The sequence below is a fragment of the Cygnus olor genome, chromosome 2 (genome assembly GCF_009769625.2).
Source record: "Cygnus olor isolate bCygOlo1 chromosome 2, bCygOlo1.pri.v2, whole genome shotgun sequence".
NCBI classification, from domain to species: Eukaryota; Metazoa; Chordata; class Aves; order Anseriformes; family Anatidae; genus Cygnus; species Cygnus olor.
Window position 1 is genome coordinate 17,085,462 of NC_049170.1, and position 19,516 is coordinate 17,104,977.

The 19,516-nt window shown below is 38.9% G+C and overlaps 1 protein-coding gene across 4 annotated transcripts in view; it reads right to left on the bottom strand.

Annotated features, from left to right (window-relative positions):
* Positions 1 to 19,516, bottom strand: part of WAC (WW domain containing adaptor with coiled-coil) — a 62,636-nt gene that overhangs the window by 33,734 nt on the left and 9,386 nt on the right. For all 4 annotated transcript variants that reach the window (XM_040547063.1, XM_040547062.1, XM_040547061.1 and 1 more), the window contains exons 4-6: positions 2,684 to 2,790; positions 1,798 to 1,913; positions 1,295 to 1,407 (exon numbers count right to left, since the gene is read on the bottom strand). In XM_040547063.1, coding sequence (XP_040402997.1) covers positions 1,295 to 1,407; positions 1,798 to 1,913; positions 2,684 to 2,790 — 336 coding nt within the window. The remainder of the gene's footprint in view (positions 1 to 1,294; positions 1,408 to 1,797; positions 1,914 to 2,683; positions 2,791 to 19,516) is intronic.

The window sequence follows — 19,516 nt, forward strand, 5'->3', positions numbered from 1 at the left end:
AAAAAGGCGAAATTCATTTTACTCACTGACAAATTGCATTTTCTCTGACCTGTCCTTGATTTAGAGTTCCGGTTAGGCACTGTGTTTTGATGAAAGGCTGCTTATAATGAGCGTTACAGTCAAAGTTAACTTTTGAAGTCTCCTAAAATAAATCTAAATCAAAATCTATTATATCCATCTTATATTACATCCATCTTAGTGTTAAAAGGTAATTTGCACCATTTTTCTTTTGTTCATTAAAAATACTGAGCACCAAGTATGATTTCATAGTTTCAAATCATAGCCTTCAAAGAATTCCACTTCAAGTTACTTCAGTACTACCACAAAGAATTACTTCTTAGTTTAATTAGTTCAAGACCACCACACACGAAGTAAGCAACTAATCTGCATCTGTCGCATGCTAATGCGAGTCCTGAACATTTTTTTTTCCTCAATTCCTAGATTTTCATGTGTCACAAACCAAGTAGTTACTGAAATATGCAATTACGCTTTTTGGTTTAGCACACAGTTTGTTTTAGCACTGCAATACTTTCAGTACACACAGAAAAACAGTCCTTTATACACCTCTGCTTTGTCAAGTCCCTTGCAATGCAAAGAAAAAAGATACTTTAGAAAAATAAACTTTGGTTTCTACTTTTAAACCATCTTGAGACGTATGCTACAAAAGTTAACAAAACTAAATCTGCATATAGAAGAAATCTCACCCGTTTCTAGGAAACGGTCATGCATTTCCTAGAAAAACTTGGCAAAGATTAAAGCTAGGTATGAGCAAAAAGAAAATTCCAAATAGAAATTCACGGTCTGAGAAAGGCTTTGCTAATAATACTGGCTCAGTACAAATACCCTTTCAATAATGTATACCAGCTTCTGAAAACCCCAATATCATAATCCATCAAGTTACTTTACTATTCTCAGATGTTAAATCAAGGTTTTAGAAGAGACTTCTTTATGTCTAATTTCATGCTCAAAATTGACAAGTCTCAATAATCGCAACACTTCATCTATACCATAAACCATGCAAGCTTCTATAACTACATGGAGAGATTAAGTTACGCAGTGAAGCTGCAAAAAGGAGTACCATGAAAAGCATTAAGCAACTGTTGTACTAATAAATGCTCAGGGTTATTTTAAGAAACATTTGGGAGAGCTGTCCGCACCATCAGCTTTGGCTTTTTTATATAAAGAGGGGAGAAAAACAGTTAAGGAAGAGGAATTATAAGTTTGGAAAAGAAAACAGTAAGGCAAGCAAGACAAGAATATATTACTGTAAGAAAAAAAAACAAAAAACACATACTTCCACTGGCAAACCCACTGGCAGCTGTCGCCTGCATCACCTCTCTTCTGTAATCCCTATCTTTTGGAAAACTGTTAACTGACATTTTGCTTGCTTCTTTTTGCCTCTGCTCTCTGAAGAAAAGAAAACACAATTTAAGTGAAAATTTACATCACCTAGTGATACTTTCTACCAGTTAAGTTATGTAAGATGAATTAAATCATGCAAATAGGTCACTGCTGCAGATGGGGTTGGCAAACTCCATCTATTGCTTCCTGACACCAGCACTTGTTGAAGCCCTGTTTTGGCTTGCTAAGATAGCAAAGAAAATTTGCATTTCCCTCCCCTGCCTCTGGGATCATCGAGGGCTGAAACAGGTGCAAGAGGCCACGTAAGGGTGCAGAAAGACTAGACTTGGACCGCGATCTTTTATAGCAGTAAACTACTAGATAAACTCAACCACTCCCTACATGATCGTAAGAGTATCTGTTCTTTATACATTGATAGTAGACACACACAAATACCTTTCCAGCCATTCTTTTGGTTTTTCCCACTGTGAAACTTCTGTTCGGCAGTTGTAATAGTACTTTTTGCCTGAAGAGCTGATGTGTTCAGACCAATCATCCGCAGAATCGTAAGCCTTTAAAATACAAACAGTGTTGGACAAAAGACTACCCCAGAGTTTTAACATACGCGTTTAAAACTATGTGGTGTCCTCATAGGCACCCATATCACTGTTTTCCATTTAGACCACCTCTAAATGCCTGTTTCATTTTGGATAGTTTAAAGATATGACCACTATACTCCTGTTGCATTCTACAGTAGTTTCTTCTGTTTTGTTCTCACCAGCATCCCCCCCCCCCCCCAAATATAATAGTATGTTTACTGGGATACAGCAATATCAAGATTGTTAACATTAGTTTTTGCACCTTAGAATTCCTCCACAAACTTTGCAACTACATTATCAGTTTTTTCTGCGCTTTGCAAATTCATCTATTCGGTTTTCAATGCAATTTTTAAGCAAACACCACCCTAACTAGAAAGTCACAATAAAGTGACTAAAATTCACATGTAGTACATCTTATAAATAATTAAACCTAGACAAGACAATACGATTTTACCAACAAAGTTCATGGAAATATTTCTTTCTGTATCTACTTCATTTAATCCTGTCATATTTTAAATTCAACACATATACCTCAAACGATTATCAATTAGCATGGCTTTACAACATGTAACAACCGCAGCTTGCGCATGCAGAGTGTTTATAAAATAAAGCCCAATGTTGGATACTTCAATAAAACAGGTAATGTACATCCCCCTTCCCCCCATTTTAGACAAAGCGCTATTTAAAATTCTGTTTGACTGGGGTGATCGATGCAAGGACAAATACCAATCAAAAATACTCACTGCATCAGAAGTTTTGCTTGGATTATTGCTGGGATTAGAAGAATGTGAATTTGAACTATGAAGAGCACTGTGGTTATGTGAATTTTCTTGTGGAGAGTAACTGGTCCCTAAAAGAAAAAAGAACGACAGTTACCATGTTTGTTTTCAAAGAAATTGAGCATCTGCACTCTAAGGAGGTGGGAAGGGGGCACATCATCCACAGCCTGGACCACGACACAGGTCAGATGCAGAAGTATTTCAGAAGACATACACGTATTTCTTCTGTTGCATAAAGGGTAAAGCTCACTTTGTTCTTCCAGTTACAATAATGTAGGTTGTCCTTGCGCTATTCTTACTCTCAAATCACACTCCACTACAAAATATGTAGCTTGTTTATTTGCTTTTATTTTTCTTTTTAGTAGGCTGAAAAAATGCTAATGTGTCAACTCAGAAATTAAGAAATATTTTCTCCTCAACATTCAGTTAGAAAGTTCAAATGGGTTTATCGTTAGCCCACCGTGTTACATGCACAAAAGCAGTTTTTAAGTACGCTGTTTTCTTAACCCTTTTGAGACTCCCTGTAACTATTTCTATTTATGCATATAGACTAATTTTCCTGCAATATAAGTGCCTACATCTAGAGTACTAAAAATGGCCTTTCCCAGAGGGCCACACGCTTCTGGCCTTCGAACAACTGCTTCTTGAGATAACCTAGTTTTCTTCCTTGCCATGATAGCACTCGAGCATAAAGGAATATCTGGGATATGAGAAGGGAGACAGTTTTAAGCACTTTTTACAACCACATTTGTGTCTATGCTCAAGTCACCAATTCAACCTGAACGGTTCTAATTTCCAGTTAAACAATCCCATCTATTTACCCTTTGTGATCTTATTATAAACATCCTGCTCTTTCAAGGAATAGGAGGCTGTAGTAAAATTCTAAGTAAGTAAAAACTGTTCAATTTTTCTATTCTTCCTAATTTTTAAGTGTTCACATAAATCACACCAAACTAAGAAAAATCTTTTATATTCTTTTTGTCTTTTCCTCTACCAAGTTTTTAAATACCCAGGGATACTACAATAGGAACTACTAGCTTCATATACCATAGAGCAAACTAAATACGAAGTCAAAGAGCTTTGTAAATAGCAAAGACTAAATCTTATGAGCAACTACAATAAACATCGGGAGCCCCACCAATACTGGAGTAATAGGTAGGAATGAATGGAGCCATTACGAGAAGTTGTTAGGAGTCTTCTGAAAGCTACACACCCAGATGATGACTGGTAATATACCACGTACAGCACAGGAGAGATTACAATACAAATTCTGATTTCTGACCCTTCTGACTATGCAAGCACTGACAGAATTACTATTTCAAACCTGTGCCCCCATACGCAGGTTAGAAAAACAATCACAAAAGAGGTATACCGTGACTAACATGTTTAGTCCCCTACAAAGGATAAAGACTGAGTTGCATATACACGTTACTGGCAACCTGAAGCATCAGTAATTCTAAACCTTTTCCAGCACTATTTTGGCTAACAAATATATGTCATTCACTTTAAAGACTGGGGGCAGAGGGAAGAAAAAGGAAGTCTTCTAAAATGTCTCCTAGCTAAAGCAAGACAATTAGGCCTACACCAACACTACCTGGTGTGCTCAGAGCCAGGTGGAATGACATTTATAATGGGGGGGGGGGAGGGGTGGTGTCAATCTTGTCAGAGCCATACTCATATCATGGGCATTGCAAACATATGAATAACAAAAAATTGAACATATAAACATATATAACATGTCATAACATATAAACATAACATATAAAACAATAACATATATGTTATACATAACATATATAACATAACATATAAACATAACATATAAAGTCACATCGTTCACTATAAGTTAGAATATTCCAGAATTTAGACTTTAATATGCAAAAAGACTAATTCCCTTAAATGCATGAAAGAACGTTATAATTACAAGGCTGTGCTCCACCATCAGCCATATCAACAGAGGCTTGGTCTTTTTCATAGACTGATTACAGAATGAGATAGATGTTTATTATTTTTGTATTAATCATTCTGTTAATAGTCTTCATCTATTTACTGTACCCTTTCCAGACTCTACTGAGATACAGTTACTAAATATCTTCACGTATTTCTGTAGGTTGTTTACCACAGACACATTAATTTCTAGTATGCAGTAAAATCATCCCTGTTTTCAAAGGAAAAAAAAGATGGAAATTTATCAGATGGCTTGTCTAAACAAATGGTTGCTATCAGCCCCTTTAAAATTTCAAAAAACATGAATGTAGTTAATTTACTGCGATCCTCTACTACGGATGCAGTTCCATTACACTATATTCAGCATACTCAAGATGTGTTTGGTGAGTTTTAAATACTATCGTGGTCTAAATAAACAGCCACACTGAATAATCTAATATGCGCTTTCCAAACAAGGGTATGAGCCAACAACGTATGTATTAAATGAATACAATCCTTTAATGCCAATTCCATCCATCCTGTAAACAAATCCCTCGAACTCACAGAACAGCCTTTCAGCCCCCACTTGGTGTAAGAGCTCAGCGGCATCCCCCCCCCACTTCGCACTGTTCCCTCGAGGGCTTTTTTCCAGCCACGGCCGTGAGTCACAAAGCACCGCTGCAGCAGTCACACCCACCTACAGCTGGCCCTGATAATGGCAACGCCTGCTCTGCCGCAGTTCCTGCCCGAGGAGCCCCCGGGCCTCCCGGCCCAGCTGCAGTGCTCCTTTTGCAGGACCGCCAGGCTGCACGCACTTGGACTTGCCCTAAATCAGCGATCTGAGCTGGCCCCAGCCGCACGAAAACCTGTTGTGGCCTCTCTGCAATGCCTCGGGTTGCCAGGACAAGCTCCTTGGGCTTTTAGAAAGGCCACTCGTAATTACATACCTGGTGGTGTCTGGGGCAATTAGAGTGCAATCAGAGGTGCGGCTTTTCCCCACAAACCTCCGTTTAGTTTTATGGTTAATGCCGCTCTACGTTTGGATCAGGCCCAGAACTTCAAGGGAACGAGCACGCAGGGGGCTGCCGACACGGTGCTTGCTCCTAGGAAGCTTTTAACACAGAAGCAGACAAGGCTCTGAAGAACAAGGGCTTTAGGCACTTCATACAAGGTAACGGCTTTCAGACCATATGTAAACAGCAAAAAAAAAAAACCACATCGTCAAATTAACCACACACTAAAACTCTGCGATCTCAGTATAAAAAGGCATGCAGCAATACTGTAGTCACCTCTTAGTTCTGACAACCCAGCCCAGCAAGCACTGCCAGCTCAGGTTCCCAGGGACAACTGCTCAGGATCTTCAGAAGCCCCCCAAGTTAAACTGGTACTCAAAGAGCGACCCACCTGTGGAAGTCTGCCTCTACCCAGAAGGGGAGTTCCCCTCGTACGCTGGCTTTCACAATGCCTAACCCCAAGTCATTTTACACGGCTGTGACTGTTGCAATCAGCTCTGCATTTCCCAGCTGCACGCACAGCAAGCTGCTGACGAGCAGCAGATCACAAAGACAAGATTGCTGAGATTACTTCATGGCCCAGAAACAGGCCTGGTAAGGCAGGCAGTGCTCACTGCCCCTGGAGATGTGCTCTCGTAGCACTTCCTACTGTTTCTTCCTAACAGTTAGAACCTCCTAGTTAAAGCTAGCAAGGCTTCAAGTTTCTTAAAAAAGAGGGATAAGGAGTCTTCTGGATTTTAAAATACTTGTTAGCTCATCTTAGGATGTAGCAATTACAGAACTCCCTATGGAAATCTCTACAGCACCGTCACCGTGACTTTGCTCAGCTCAATCATTTTTTGGGAAGGAGTAAGCCTGGAAAGAGCTATTTCTAACTGCAGATGGCCAAGAAGGGCACGGCACTAGGGTTGTACAGAACTGCAGCAGTGCAACTGTGACAGCAAGCCGTCATTAACACTATCGTTAGTTATGAACAGGTCATAGGACAGGTTAAGGTTAAATTATCATAATTATCTTCAAGTCTTTCAAACAACAACGAAAAAAAAACCACCCTCCTCACTCATGCATGAAAATCAGCAGGAAGTACAAAAAGCATGGTTCTGGGAACCAATTCAAAAAACAGGCTGTGACTTTATGCCTACTACACATTGGAGGTTCTGCCATGCCAAGTCTCACTTTCACTTTTTTTTTTTTTTTAAAAGTACTCTCCAGATCCAAACTCCTGAATCAATGACATTTTGATCTGCAATGAGGCTTCAGTACTATGCTGGACTTGGAAACAGACATAACATAGGGTGAAGAAAATATCACATCCTGCAGCATAGTCAACTTTTTCAGTATTCACATTTAAGAAAAGCTGAAATTCTGAGTTAGGTACGGATCAGATACTAATAAAACACCTAATTTCTTTCCCTCCTTCCCATCTTTCATGAACAAGCTGAAATACTTTCCCAAACCTCTACTAGCAACTACAGCATCGATTTGTAACCACCTTAAACCAATTTTCTCACTGCCTGATTACAGGACTCAAACATACTACCATGCAGTCAACACTTTCCTCTGGCATCCAGGTGTCTTAGCCTAATTAAAACTACTTCTGTCTCATATCATGCAGTATCAACAAACCTCCAACTGAAACAGCAATATCAGAACACTCAGACACATTAAAGTTATCTTCAAAGGATAATCTATAATCCACACCAGCAAACGATAGGAAAATGCTGGCTTACATCCTTTCCAAACAAACTAACACTGAGAAATTAGGCAGTAAACACGACCACTCACCTCCACTGACATCCAAGATTTTGCCAAGCGTAAGTTTACACTAATTGCAGCAGTATACCACTGAACAGTATGTACTATATGTTAGTTAATTTTATACTAACATACACAGAGCACTTATGATCCCTTTTTGTAAGATAAATACCTTGTTAATATCCTCACTTTTGTCCATAATAAAAAGTATCAGTGCAGATAATACATACAAAGTTTACAAATGCCCAGCAGCCAGGCAGAGAGCACAAAAACTGCTCCCCAGCAATAACCAGTGCTGTAACTCCAACTCAAAGCCAGTCCTTGCCCTTCACTCCCTCCAGTGTGGAAAAGGATTTAGGAAGGGCTTTAGGATAGCCTTCTGTGCTCAGAAACCAGGCATAGGGCAAGAAAACACTGGGCAGCAGAAAAGCAAGGAAAGGAAGTTTATTCAACTTATACTCCACAGACAGTGTTCTGTGACTCCCCTTTCCATCCCTTGGCTAATAATACAATCCAATTTGTTCAACTAGAGACGCTACTAGAATGTGAACCTTCTCAACAGCACAGACATTATTTGTTAACAGAAAATTTAACAGCACGATAGTTTATGGTAGTGACACTTGATGGAGATAACTAATTAAGACTTGTTTAAAGAGTGCAAACGGTACAGCCTTGGTATGCCTAAATTAAGACGTCTGAAGTGTATTTCAGCTAACATCGCTGTTAATTCCATGTAAATCTTTGTGCAGAACACTTTCTAAAGTTCTGCATGTGGGAGGGAATAAAATAACTTAATGGGAACACAATACCCAAGTCTCAGCAGTAACTGAACAGCTTATCGGTCATTTATTTGCCACATGTAAAAACATGAAGACAAAACACAATTTTTCTTCAGTGCATTTTTATGTGGCCTGCTGTATTGAAATAAAATATGGCTGTCTTCCATAGGCAACTAAAATCATAAAAAAATGCATTTTTCTAGCAGAGCAATGGCCTCAGAGAATATACCAACTGTGCGGTAACATTTTCCAGAAATTCGTAACATACTAAGTTCAATGCACAGTGCTCTGCCAAAGAAAGAAATCACTAGCCTGATCACTCTACTACCCAATTAAATACTCTTTATGCCCCCAGAAGTAAATGTTTTACACTGTGAGCAAAATAACTTACAAAGCCTCACTTCCTCTCATGCCCTATCCCTTATCTGGAACAGAGAAGTCTGTGCTGTTCTCTAACAGTTGGCTTTCAGGACAATCCTCCCATTGGAAAAAAGTTTTCATCTTTTTCTCCAAGTTACCATTTGCACAAGTTTTAGCAGAAATCAGTCCAAGACCTTAGCATGAACAGTCAGACATATATGGAGTGGGACACATTACTAATAAGGGATGAAAAGGATACTACATGCATATAGTTTTCTTCAGAAAAACACCATAAAAGTAGGTCTTTCTTTCTGAAATGATAAGGAACACCTCCAGAAGGAAAGGCAGGAGCAATAAACCAGTGAAAGCCAAGGACTTGCACTGTATAAGTAATGAAACAGCCAAAGAACTCCAACATACTACTGATCATTAAAATGAAAGATTAGCTTCTAATTTTATCTTACACATTACATAACACAAGTTTGCTATCTTCTGTGTAAATTTCTATTTTTAATTAGATATGTCCAATTTTATTTCAGAAACTGAAGTTTAATTTTTGGCCAAATACTACAAACCACTCTAGAAATAAAACCAGTTATCTGCCCATCAAAAACAAAAGCAAAGGCAATAATAAAATGGCTCAAATTAAATTCAGACTGAGCTCTCACATATCAATATTCAGGGATTTACTACTCCAGCAGCTAACCAGCAGGCTGTTTTCCTAGAGCTGCACTTTGGTCTGAATGGACCTAACAGCTCAGGTGCTGTGTATCACTATATCACTGGCAGAAGAGACATAAACCTATTTTTGTCCAATCATCCCCTTCTAATCTGTTTCCTTCCTTGCTATAGCTACAGCAAAATAATTACAGATTTTTGGGGCTGTTTTCTTCCTCCCCTCAGCCCCCAGCCCATCCCCAGTTAACAGTGAGAAATCATTTTTCAACCTGTACACAACACTGAAAACAATCAGGTTCAATGAACAAAGTTCACTGAATCCAGTGAGCTGCTGAAACACTTCACGTCCCGAGGCATTCCTTGTAAAAAGGCTAGGGGATGAAACACGCATTTCCACTGCACTCCAGAAAAAATATACATAGGTGCCCAAAAAGTGGAGGATTTGTAGCATTACTTCAACTACAAACAAGCTGGCAGCCAAGCCATCTCACTATAGCTTTTTTTTTCTCCTTTCTATTTTTATCTCTTGAAATGCACATCAGTTCACACGCAGAACAGTTTTATTCAGGTGCTTTACCAAAAAACAGTGACTTCCTCTCTACCTTGGCACAGAGAAAAAGAGGATAAACAAGTGCAGGTTGCCTTCCACAGGTCCTTTCACAACAATTAAGAAGCTATCCAGGAATTCATAGTTCAGAGCAAAGAAACAGAAGTAAGATGCATGAATAAGAAGGGAAAGTGAGTAGCTGGCAAAGACAAATGTGTATCATTTCCATTTTCCAAAGGTGATTTGTTTAAGCTCCTTGACATCACTACACTCCTAGTACTGCAAACAACAGATCCAAGTCTCCTGACAAGTAGGTTACACATTTCAAAGATTTTTCTCTTTAACCAAGTTAATATATATGTTAACTCAAGGTAAGTAGTTGGTTAGACAACAGAAACTTCAACCAAGCTACACAAAATGACTTTCTACCAACTCAAAAATTCAAACTGTTTTGCATAAAGGTTTACCTTCCTAAAATATATATATATATATATATATATATATATATATATATATATAAATATACCGTATTTCCACAGGTGGTGCTTCCTTGGCTAAGACTGTGATCCCCCTAGATCACAAGCGAATTAACCACTGTAACGTAGATAAGTCTACATAAACACAGGCACATAAATGTAAAACACTTCTAACATAGTATGTGAAGCTACCACAGAAGTCTCTCTCCCCTCACAAATCCCTGCCAGCTTTTTTTTTTTTTAAAACAGAAAACATGTATTGGCAGCTTTCTTGATATCTCAACTATCAAAATAAAAACAGGCAAAAAAGATTAAAGATATTTAAATCACCTGTAAAAATTTAAATTGGTATTATTTCATTTCTGAAAATCAGTAAGCAGTATTATTTGAATGAATTTCCTTGTTTCTCCTAAAATAAGGCAACAGCCAAACAGATCCTAACCTTTCCTGGTAAGAACACCTTAGAAAGACCCAAGAGTTTCTAAAGCAGACCCATTTAGACAAGTTGAAAAGTACACGTTGAATTTAAAGGAAATTAAGAACTGTAAGTGGACACCAAATTCCTCGTATTTCCATTTGCTCTTTCCTCCCTTTGGATTAGGGCAGCTAATAGAAAACATTGCTAGCAACATCCTCAACACTGCTTAGCATGCCTAAAATGCCTGTCCCGGCATACCTAAGCTGCCTAACTCCTATAGGAGTTGGACTCGATGATCCTTGTGGGTCCCTTCCAACTCGGGATATTCTACAATTCTATGATCTTACTTGAGATCAATCTGCTTGAAAAAACAGCTTAAGCAATTTTACCCATGTAAAGTGTGAAAAGGCACTGTGAACTTCAGCAACTCAGAGTCATATTCCTGACCCTCTAAGAAAAAAACAAAAAGCGCCAACCTCCCTGCTATTAAGTCTTTTTAATCTTGCACCACTTGTTAACATTATCACATTTGCGTTAGAGTGGAACGTTACCCTAAGAAGTAATTAGATGTAGTTGAGCCTAAAGGAAAACCATGCTTTAATTCTGGACTATAGCTCAGAAAACGTATCTCTGATACAGCATAGGAGAGTATAGAAGAGAGATTTCTGTCCTCAAGCAAGTGCTTTTTCACTATTTTTGGTTTCAATTATGACACGCAAAGCAAGAGTGTTAAAATGACAGCCAGAACTCTTACGACAAACTAAAAATGATGTTATCTCAACTCCAACGTGGATCTGCACAGCATAAGGGCAATAGACTGAACTTCCCCATTCTGAGGCCTTGCCATGAAACCCAAGCGAACAGCCCTCCCACGAAAATGCTGTAATACAGCACAAAGAGATACAAGTTCGGTGATAGAAGTCTAATAACACCTCTACCATGAGCTTCCCATGCCAGGCAACGGTATTTTCACAGTCCTGATCAACTCAAAGCAAAGAGAAGACAGCCTGCCACCTCCTCATGCTTTTACTAAAGCCAGGGGGGGAAGCTGACATAACCAAGGAAGAGTTGGACTCCACATCAAATGTGACAATCTTATTAAAAAAACATTACTTTGTTAGAGGTTTCAAGGGTGTGGACACATGACCCATGAATACCAAGAAGACTGAGCAGCAAACAAACACCACTCTTTTCATGCTGGTAAGAGAGATCAAAACAGCAAAGAGAGGAAAAAAACATTTAAAGGAAGCTGGTGCACAAAAATTGTGTATTTAAACCCTCAACACACAAAGGCAAAAATTCTGTTTGATCAATACTGTTTCAGAACTAACAACCTTGCCTCCATACTGAGTGCAGTTATCGTGTTTAAGCTATAAAGCATCTTCACTCAGAAAAAAGATCGCGTACTGAACTACTGGTGACATTTTAATGCTTAAATTCTTTAAAAAAATATACACTTCTGTGTCACAATTTGCCTAAAGGGAACTTTCTTTAAAGTTTAAGCAACAGTCATTAACGAAAAGTTTGTTTTTTAAAAAAGAAAGAAGCATTTGTTCACCTTTGCTTCTTCTGTTTAACATGTTGCTAACATTCTCCTCAAAGAAGAAAGCAAAGAAAGCTAACTTTTATAAAAATCAACAAGGATACAGACTTCTTTTATTTTACCCTATCATAAAAAATGCATTATCCATCCCTACAGTCACGCACAGATTCTGGTCACATGTCTCTTACAAGACTTACCTTTTTCTTTGTCTCAAGCTTTAGATTTTAATTTCAGAGATGACCAGACCATTTAAATGGTCGAAGTACTCTCTTGAAACAAAAAATGCATGAAGAAAGTTGCCTCCAAAGAAATGCAAGTACACAGAAATAGTAACTACATAGAAATGGATCTCCTTGTGCCATTCAAGTAAAATCTAGTTGAATATATACTACATTAGGTCTTTTTCATATGCATGCAGTACAGTTACAGAAAAATACTCAATTATAGCAAGGATCCACCTACAGAGATTGGATTCCCAGCCAGTGTCAGGCTGGATGTTTAGCGTAGCTTAACGAAGGTGCTGTGCAATACAATCCTCTAACATATAAAGCACACTAGATGACAATTCTTCCCTCCTCCAATTAAATACTTCTTAAATATATATATGTATAAAATCAACTGATCTTTCCTGGAATTTCCTTACTGGAAGAAATCCCAGGAAATCCTTACTCTCCACAAAAGCTAAAGGTATGTTTACAAACTGAAAATACGTTTTACGATTCTCTGGTTGCTGAAGTGTCTCTTTTATTTCCCTAGCTAAGTAAACACTGTCAAAGGACTAGAGAGAGATTGCAATCATTAGTACAGACAGTGTTTTGCCAGTAAGAAAGGTGAACTTGACATCACTTGAACTGGAAAACGATCATATTATTTCTCATATTACATCAGGTAAATATAGCATTCTTTCAGAAGAAGTGAGAAGATTTGAAAATTAAGTCTGTGTTAACCTGTCAGCTGCAGGTGCCTGGATAAGCAACGTACTTAACCAGGAGGTGTGTGAATGCCTGCTGATGTCAAGGGTGACAGCTGACATGAAATCACCATCAGCCAGAAGAATGTAATTACGTGAAATTACCTCATTTGTTCCTACTGTGTTTAAGTGCATTACCTAATTTGTATAGAACCTACGCATAAACGTGCGTTACATGACAAAGAGCAAAGTCAGGACCCTGAACTTCAGAAGAACGAACTTGCAGCTCTTTGAAGAATTAGTGGATGGGATCCCCTAGGAAGCTGTCCTTAGGGACAGAATCAGAGCTGACAAATCTTTAAGGACACTTTTCTTACAGCACAAGAACTCTTCACCCCCCTGTGTGAGAAAGCAAGCAGGCAAGGCAGGAAAACAGTACAGCTAAGCAAGGACCTACACGTCAAACTGAGGTGCGAGAAGGAAATGCACAGGCAGTGAAGTAGGGACATGTGGCCTGGGAAGAGCACAGGGATGCCATCCAGATGTGTAGGGACAGGACCAGGAAAGCCAAAGCACAGGTGGAACTGAACTTGGCAAGGGCTGCAAAGAGTAACAAGAAAGGATTCTAGAGGTACACTGCTCAGAAAAGGAAGGCCAAGGAGAGCGTACCCCCTCCGATAAATGAGAAGGGAGAAATGCTAACAACAGACTCTGGGAAGGCTGAGGCACTCAACAACTTCAGAAGAGATGGATTTGAACAGTGGAATATTCAGTGTATGAAGAATTGGCTGGTTGGCCACAGCCAGAGAGCTGCAGTCAAAGGCTCTGTGTCCAGGTGAAGGCTGGTGATGAGTGGTGTCCCTCAGGGATCTGTCTTGGGACTGGTGCTGTTTAGTACCTTTATCAAGGCCATAGAGAGACGGAGGGCACCCTCAGCAAGTCTGAAGATGACACCAAGCTGAGTGGTGCTGAGCGGTGCAGTCAATACAACAGAAGGAAGGGATGCCATCCAAAGGGACCTGGACAAGCTTGAGAAGTGGGTCCACGTGAACCACATGAGGTTCAACAAGGCCAAGTGCAAGGTGCTGTACCAGGATAATCCCAGACATGAGCACAGACTGGGAGAAGAGCTCATTGAGAGCAGCCCTGCAGAGAAAGACTTGGGGGTTCTGGTGGATGAAAAGCTCGACATGAGGCAGCAGCGTGCTTGCAGCCCAGAAGCGCAACTGTGTCCTGGGCTGCATCAACAGATGGCAGCCAGCAGGGGAGGGAGGTGGTTGTGCCCCTCTGCTCTGCCCTTGTGTCCAGGTGTGGGGCCCCCAGCACAAGAAGGATGTGGAGCTGTTACAGAGGGGTCCAGAAAAGGGTCATGAGGATGATCAGAGGGCTGGAGAACCTCTCCTGTGCAGAAAGGCTGAGAGAGCTGGGGATGTTCAGCCTGGAGAAGAGAAGGCTCAAGGGAGACCTCATCACGGCCTTTCAGTACTTAAAGAGGGCTACTAGAAAAGATAGAGAGCAACTTTTTACATGGGCAGATAGTGACAGGACAAAGGGTTTAAACTAAAAGAGGGGAGATTTAGATTAGAGATTAGGAGGAAATTCTCCACTCAGAGGGTGGTGAGGCCCTGGCCCAGGCTGCCCAGAGAAGCTGTGGATGCCCCATCCCTGGAGGTGTTCAAGGCCAGGCTGGATGGGGCTTTAGACAGCCTGATGGTGGCATCCCTGCTCGTGGCAGAGGGGCTGGCACTAGATGATCTTCAAGGTCCCTTCCAACACAAGCCATTCTATGACTCCGGGATTCTCTGGTAATTATTTGCCTTGACTAAAAAACAAACAAACAAAACACACCACGTTTTTGCCCCCATATTCGTAAGTGAACAGATATTTCTGAAACACAGGAGTACAGCAGATCATAGATTTCCTTTCCTGTTTTTGCTACTGATAGGCATGAATAATTTACAACTCAGCTACTCTGACAAGCTCAGTAACAAACGTACCCAGAAAAGTGTTGAAGAGGACTGTCGCTTTTGGAGGACATAAAACAGCAGGGTATTTAAGAAATACAGGAAACCAAGGGAAAGCAACTAATCTGTGTAACTGAGACAGAGATGTAAATACTGCTTCTTAAAAATGTTTCAGAAGACTGTCATGCCCTATATTTTCTGAAATAGATCAGAATTCTACAGTAATATTCTCTTCCACAAAAATAAGTTCAAAGAAAAAAAAAAATCTTACCAGGGATGCTGAAATTTACTTCTAGTAGCCGATGTAACAGGTTTGAAAAAGAGATGGGGGAGATTTTTTTATTGGAAGGTTTAACTAGGTTGAGATCTTTTTTTGTGGTAAAGCTCCAAAAATGGCAATTTAACATACTAACTTAGTTTGAAACCAGTAAAATCTAATGCTAACACACCTATTACTATGGTTATTTTTTCAAATGATCATTTTTTCCTTTAACAAAAAGGCTGATCCTCAGACTCCTGCAATAAGCAGATGTAAGATAACTAGTGGCAAAAGCAGAATCACTGAAACCTCAAATCCTAAGGTACAGTTACAGAAAAAAATGTAAAGCTCTCACTTCACTAAAAGCAGACCAAAAATGGTTTATATTTTTACCTTAACGTTGTTTTTTAAACAAATATTTCGAAGTATTTATTATCTCATTGCATTTTGCTTAGGCCAAAATTAGTCAGCATGCCCACAGCTTTCCTTTTCACAAGCTTTTCTTTGGTAGGCAGCTTCTCTGACACAACAACTGCATGGAGTAATGACAGCACCAGTTCTAAAGTACACGACTCTTCACGGGAAAACAGCATATTAAAGATGCTACTTTACCACAGTAATGGCCAAACTTTTTGGTTTTAAAATAAGCAAATTGCTCATACTGGGGATTAAAACGCACATACAAACACATCACAGATAAACACACCTTCTTCCTCCAAAGTGATGCTACGTCATTCCCTGTTCAGGATCCACTACATGAGAACTTCCATTCTATTAACTCAACTCTACACACATGCAAAAAGAGACGAATCTCTATTCTTCCACTCCTAAACATGGCAGCATTTTGGGTTTTAGTCACCTGCCCATGAGGAGGCACAGACGAGCCATTGTTGTTTGCACTTCAGGTAGGTATCTCAACTCTCTGAAGTTAGGAAGATGTTAAGAAGGAACTTCACTTTATCAAATGAATTGGACTCACAAGAACACCTCGGCAGATTTTACTCCAAGAATTTCCTGAGCCACAAAATCACGTGCCTTCAGCCACTACTCCCTTAAAACCTGAGAAGGTATGAACCGATCAAACACACGCAGCTACAATCTTCTAACCAAAGATCAAAATAATGTCACTTTGTATTGCTGTGTAACACCCGTTTTTTCGCATGTTTTTTAAAGAAATATCAGAAATAGCTTCAAAAAAAGAGGAAAATGTAATTTTACAAAAAATTTCTTTAGAATTACTTTTTCTTGCAATAAGAAGTTGTACTGACTTAACCACAGGCTTTTATTATTATTATTATTTAAAATGTTAGTGAAATTACTGCAAAAGAGGATGTGTGAGCAATTTCCATTCAATATTGCCTTATTTAATACTTAAATAAAACAGATTTGATCTTAATGTAAACAGAAGTAACCTAGTTTATCCTGCTTCTCGTCTCATCCTGTAGCTATCTCTGTCTCCACGCCCAGATCTGTTTCTCACATTCAGTCAAAGCTAAAGCTGAGGAAGGGAATCAGAAACATAGGTAGCAAGGAGCCAGATGTCACTATCAAGCTGTCACCCTCCTATGTCCAATTACTTTGCCTTCTTCCCTTTATGGTCACAATGAATTACAAGAAAAGTATCCAAATAGATAATTCAGCTGTCCTGGCATGGAGAGGAGAAAAACTGACAGCAGTTTCATTTGGATAACTGATCGTGTATCTTGACTTCATTGTCTTACACATAAGAAAAGCGTTGATCGTTTAAAGGAAAGATTTCACAAGTTCTTACAAGTTACGAGTTCTTTCTGCCTATACCATGCCTCTTCAAGGAATTCTGCAAGACACACTAATCGTTTCTATTGAGTGAAAACATCTGTATTACAATTCAGAAAAAAATGATTCTACATCATTTTAATTCTCAGTATACTTAAACCAAAGTTAACTGTAACAAACAAGAAAACAAGATTGGAAACACCAGAAAAAAACACAACACAAACACCAGAGTCTGATAAACCTAAAAACAGCTTTTAAATGAGGGGAGGGAGGATTATTTAATTCAAATTCCCTGAATTCACATTATTCTGCAAAAACACGACGTACACTTGACGAGTTTAAAGAATACAACACTTCTCTAACCCAAACAGAAATCTTTACCTACGGAGTGTATCAATTACTCTCCTTCATATCAATAAATTTAATTTTGAAATCGTATGTATGCTGGGGGGAGGGCAAGTAGAAGGGCCTTATAAATAATTCTTTAAAAAGCAACCCAGGCAAGCATGTCAACCTTTCTGTAACAAGTTCTGGCAAAGAAAACAAGAAACTTAAGAACTTTACATTTGTTTTGGCATATGCAAATTCTGCAAACCTGAAACAGTAAAGCAATTTCAGGATACTCAGATACTGTCCAAATAGATGAAGCTGTGTAGTTACAGCCAACTCATACTAAAATCCAATCTGGCAAATATAACAACCAGTCAAGCAAATCTAAGCATATACGCTGCCAGTAGATCTGTCACAGTTTCACTCGACCTCAAAACAGCACTCAGAAGAACATACTCTCAGTGACCAAAAATCCTACAGTGCAATACAAAGTACATTCACAGGTTTGTAACTGTTGGACTTGATGATCTTAAGAGGTCTTTTCCAACCTATATGATTCTACGATTCTATTCTATGATAACCTTCGTGTGCCAAGAGCTAAGTTCAACCACTCGGAAAAAAAAAAGTTATCACAGGAGTGCTACTTACAAAGTTAACTAACAATTTTTAATCTGTTCCATTTTGAAGAGGCCACTAATCTAGATCATTTGAATAACAAATATTCATGCTACTGTTTTATCTGCCAATGGATCTCTGAACAGCTAGTTCAACTTTCTGCACTGAAGATGCCTCTGGGAACCGTCTTTAAGTAATTCTGTTTTAAAACATCTAGCCCTGCAAAAATTGTCACAGTAAGCTTCCCCAATTGTTACTGACAACATCGAAAATTGTGCCAAATTTCTATTTTCTGAATACTTCAGTTAAGCTAACAGGATCTTGCTGCATCTTTGTTTGCTAAAAAACTCATTACAGTTCTTTAATTTGAATATTAAAGCATGCCGTTTCTTTTCCCTGTAATCATTAGTTGAATTAAACCCTTAATGCTTCCATTGTAACTAAACCAAGAGTTCACCAAGTCTCTCCTACTAAGGCCCAAGTATCAGTTACAGCCTCTTTTTTTTTTTTTGCCTCTTCTCTGAAAATCTCCACTTGTGCATCCTTTCCGAACTGTGAAAATCAAAGCAGAGATTGTATTCCAATAGCTGTCACATTAGCTGTAAGAGGTAACCTCTCTCTGGTCCTACTTGATATTCCTCTGATTATATAGCCTTTCTGGCTAACACTGCACTCAATATTTATGCTCTTAATTGCGTCAGGAGTTTCGTATCTGTTTTAAAAGTCATCGCTATCTGCAGTCATCTTCCTTCTTTTAATGCTTCCACTCCTTCCTGTAACATTTCACACAGCAGACCACTGTTTACCTGCAGAGAAGTTAGCATTTTCACTTTCGCATAACTTTGCTAGCTCTGTACAGTTGAACAGTTTCTATTATTTGTCATTCGGTCACAAATTATTGACAATTTGTGAGGAATCCTAAGACTTCTTCCTCATAGATAAAAATGCTACTACTTCGGTCTAAGACCAAACCCATCCACATACAAAAAAAAGTTCATTCAATGATCACAAGTTTTGTACTTGCACGTTTTCATCTATAAAACACACAATGTTGGCAATATTTTTAGTTAAAAAACTCCAAGTATTTAAATTCAGTTGGTAAGAATCACCAATTTCACATGTACCTGAGATAGCAGGTCAGAGAAGTTAGTTTACAGGTATCAGAATATTAATGACAAACGATTAAAGAAAAACGACCTGCGAAGACTCCTGCTGTACCTCAAATGTTATGAGTGGAGGAATTTAGCTCTGGAAACTAGTTGTTCATATTTTTGAGTACCTTGCCTTTGCTACTTGGAGCAATACTGCATTACATGCCTTTTTTGAGTGATGACAAAAGCAGGAAATTATCATTTTATCGTATCACTGTTGCAGAAACAAAATTAGGTATGTCTTAAAAGCAAAACAGAAAAATTACAGCATCAAACTTTAACACACTGCTCCTTTTCAACTCTTCTCGTTATAACAGA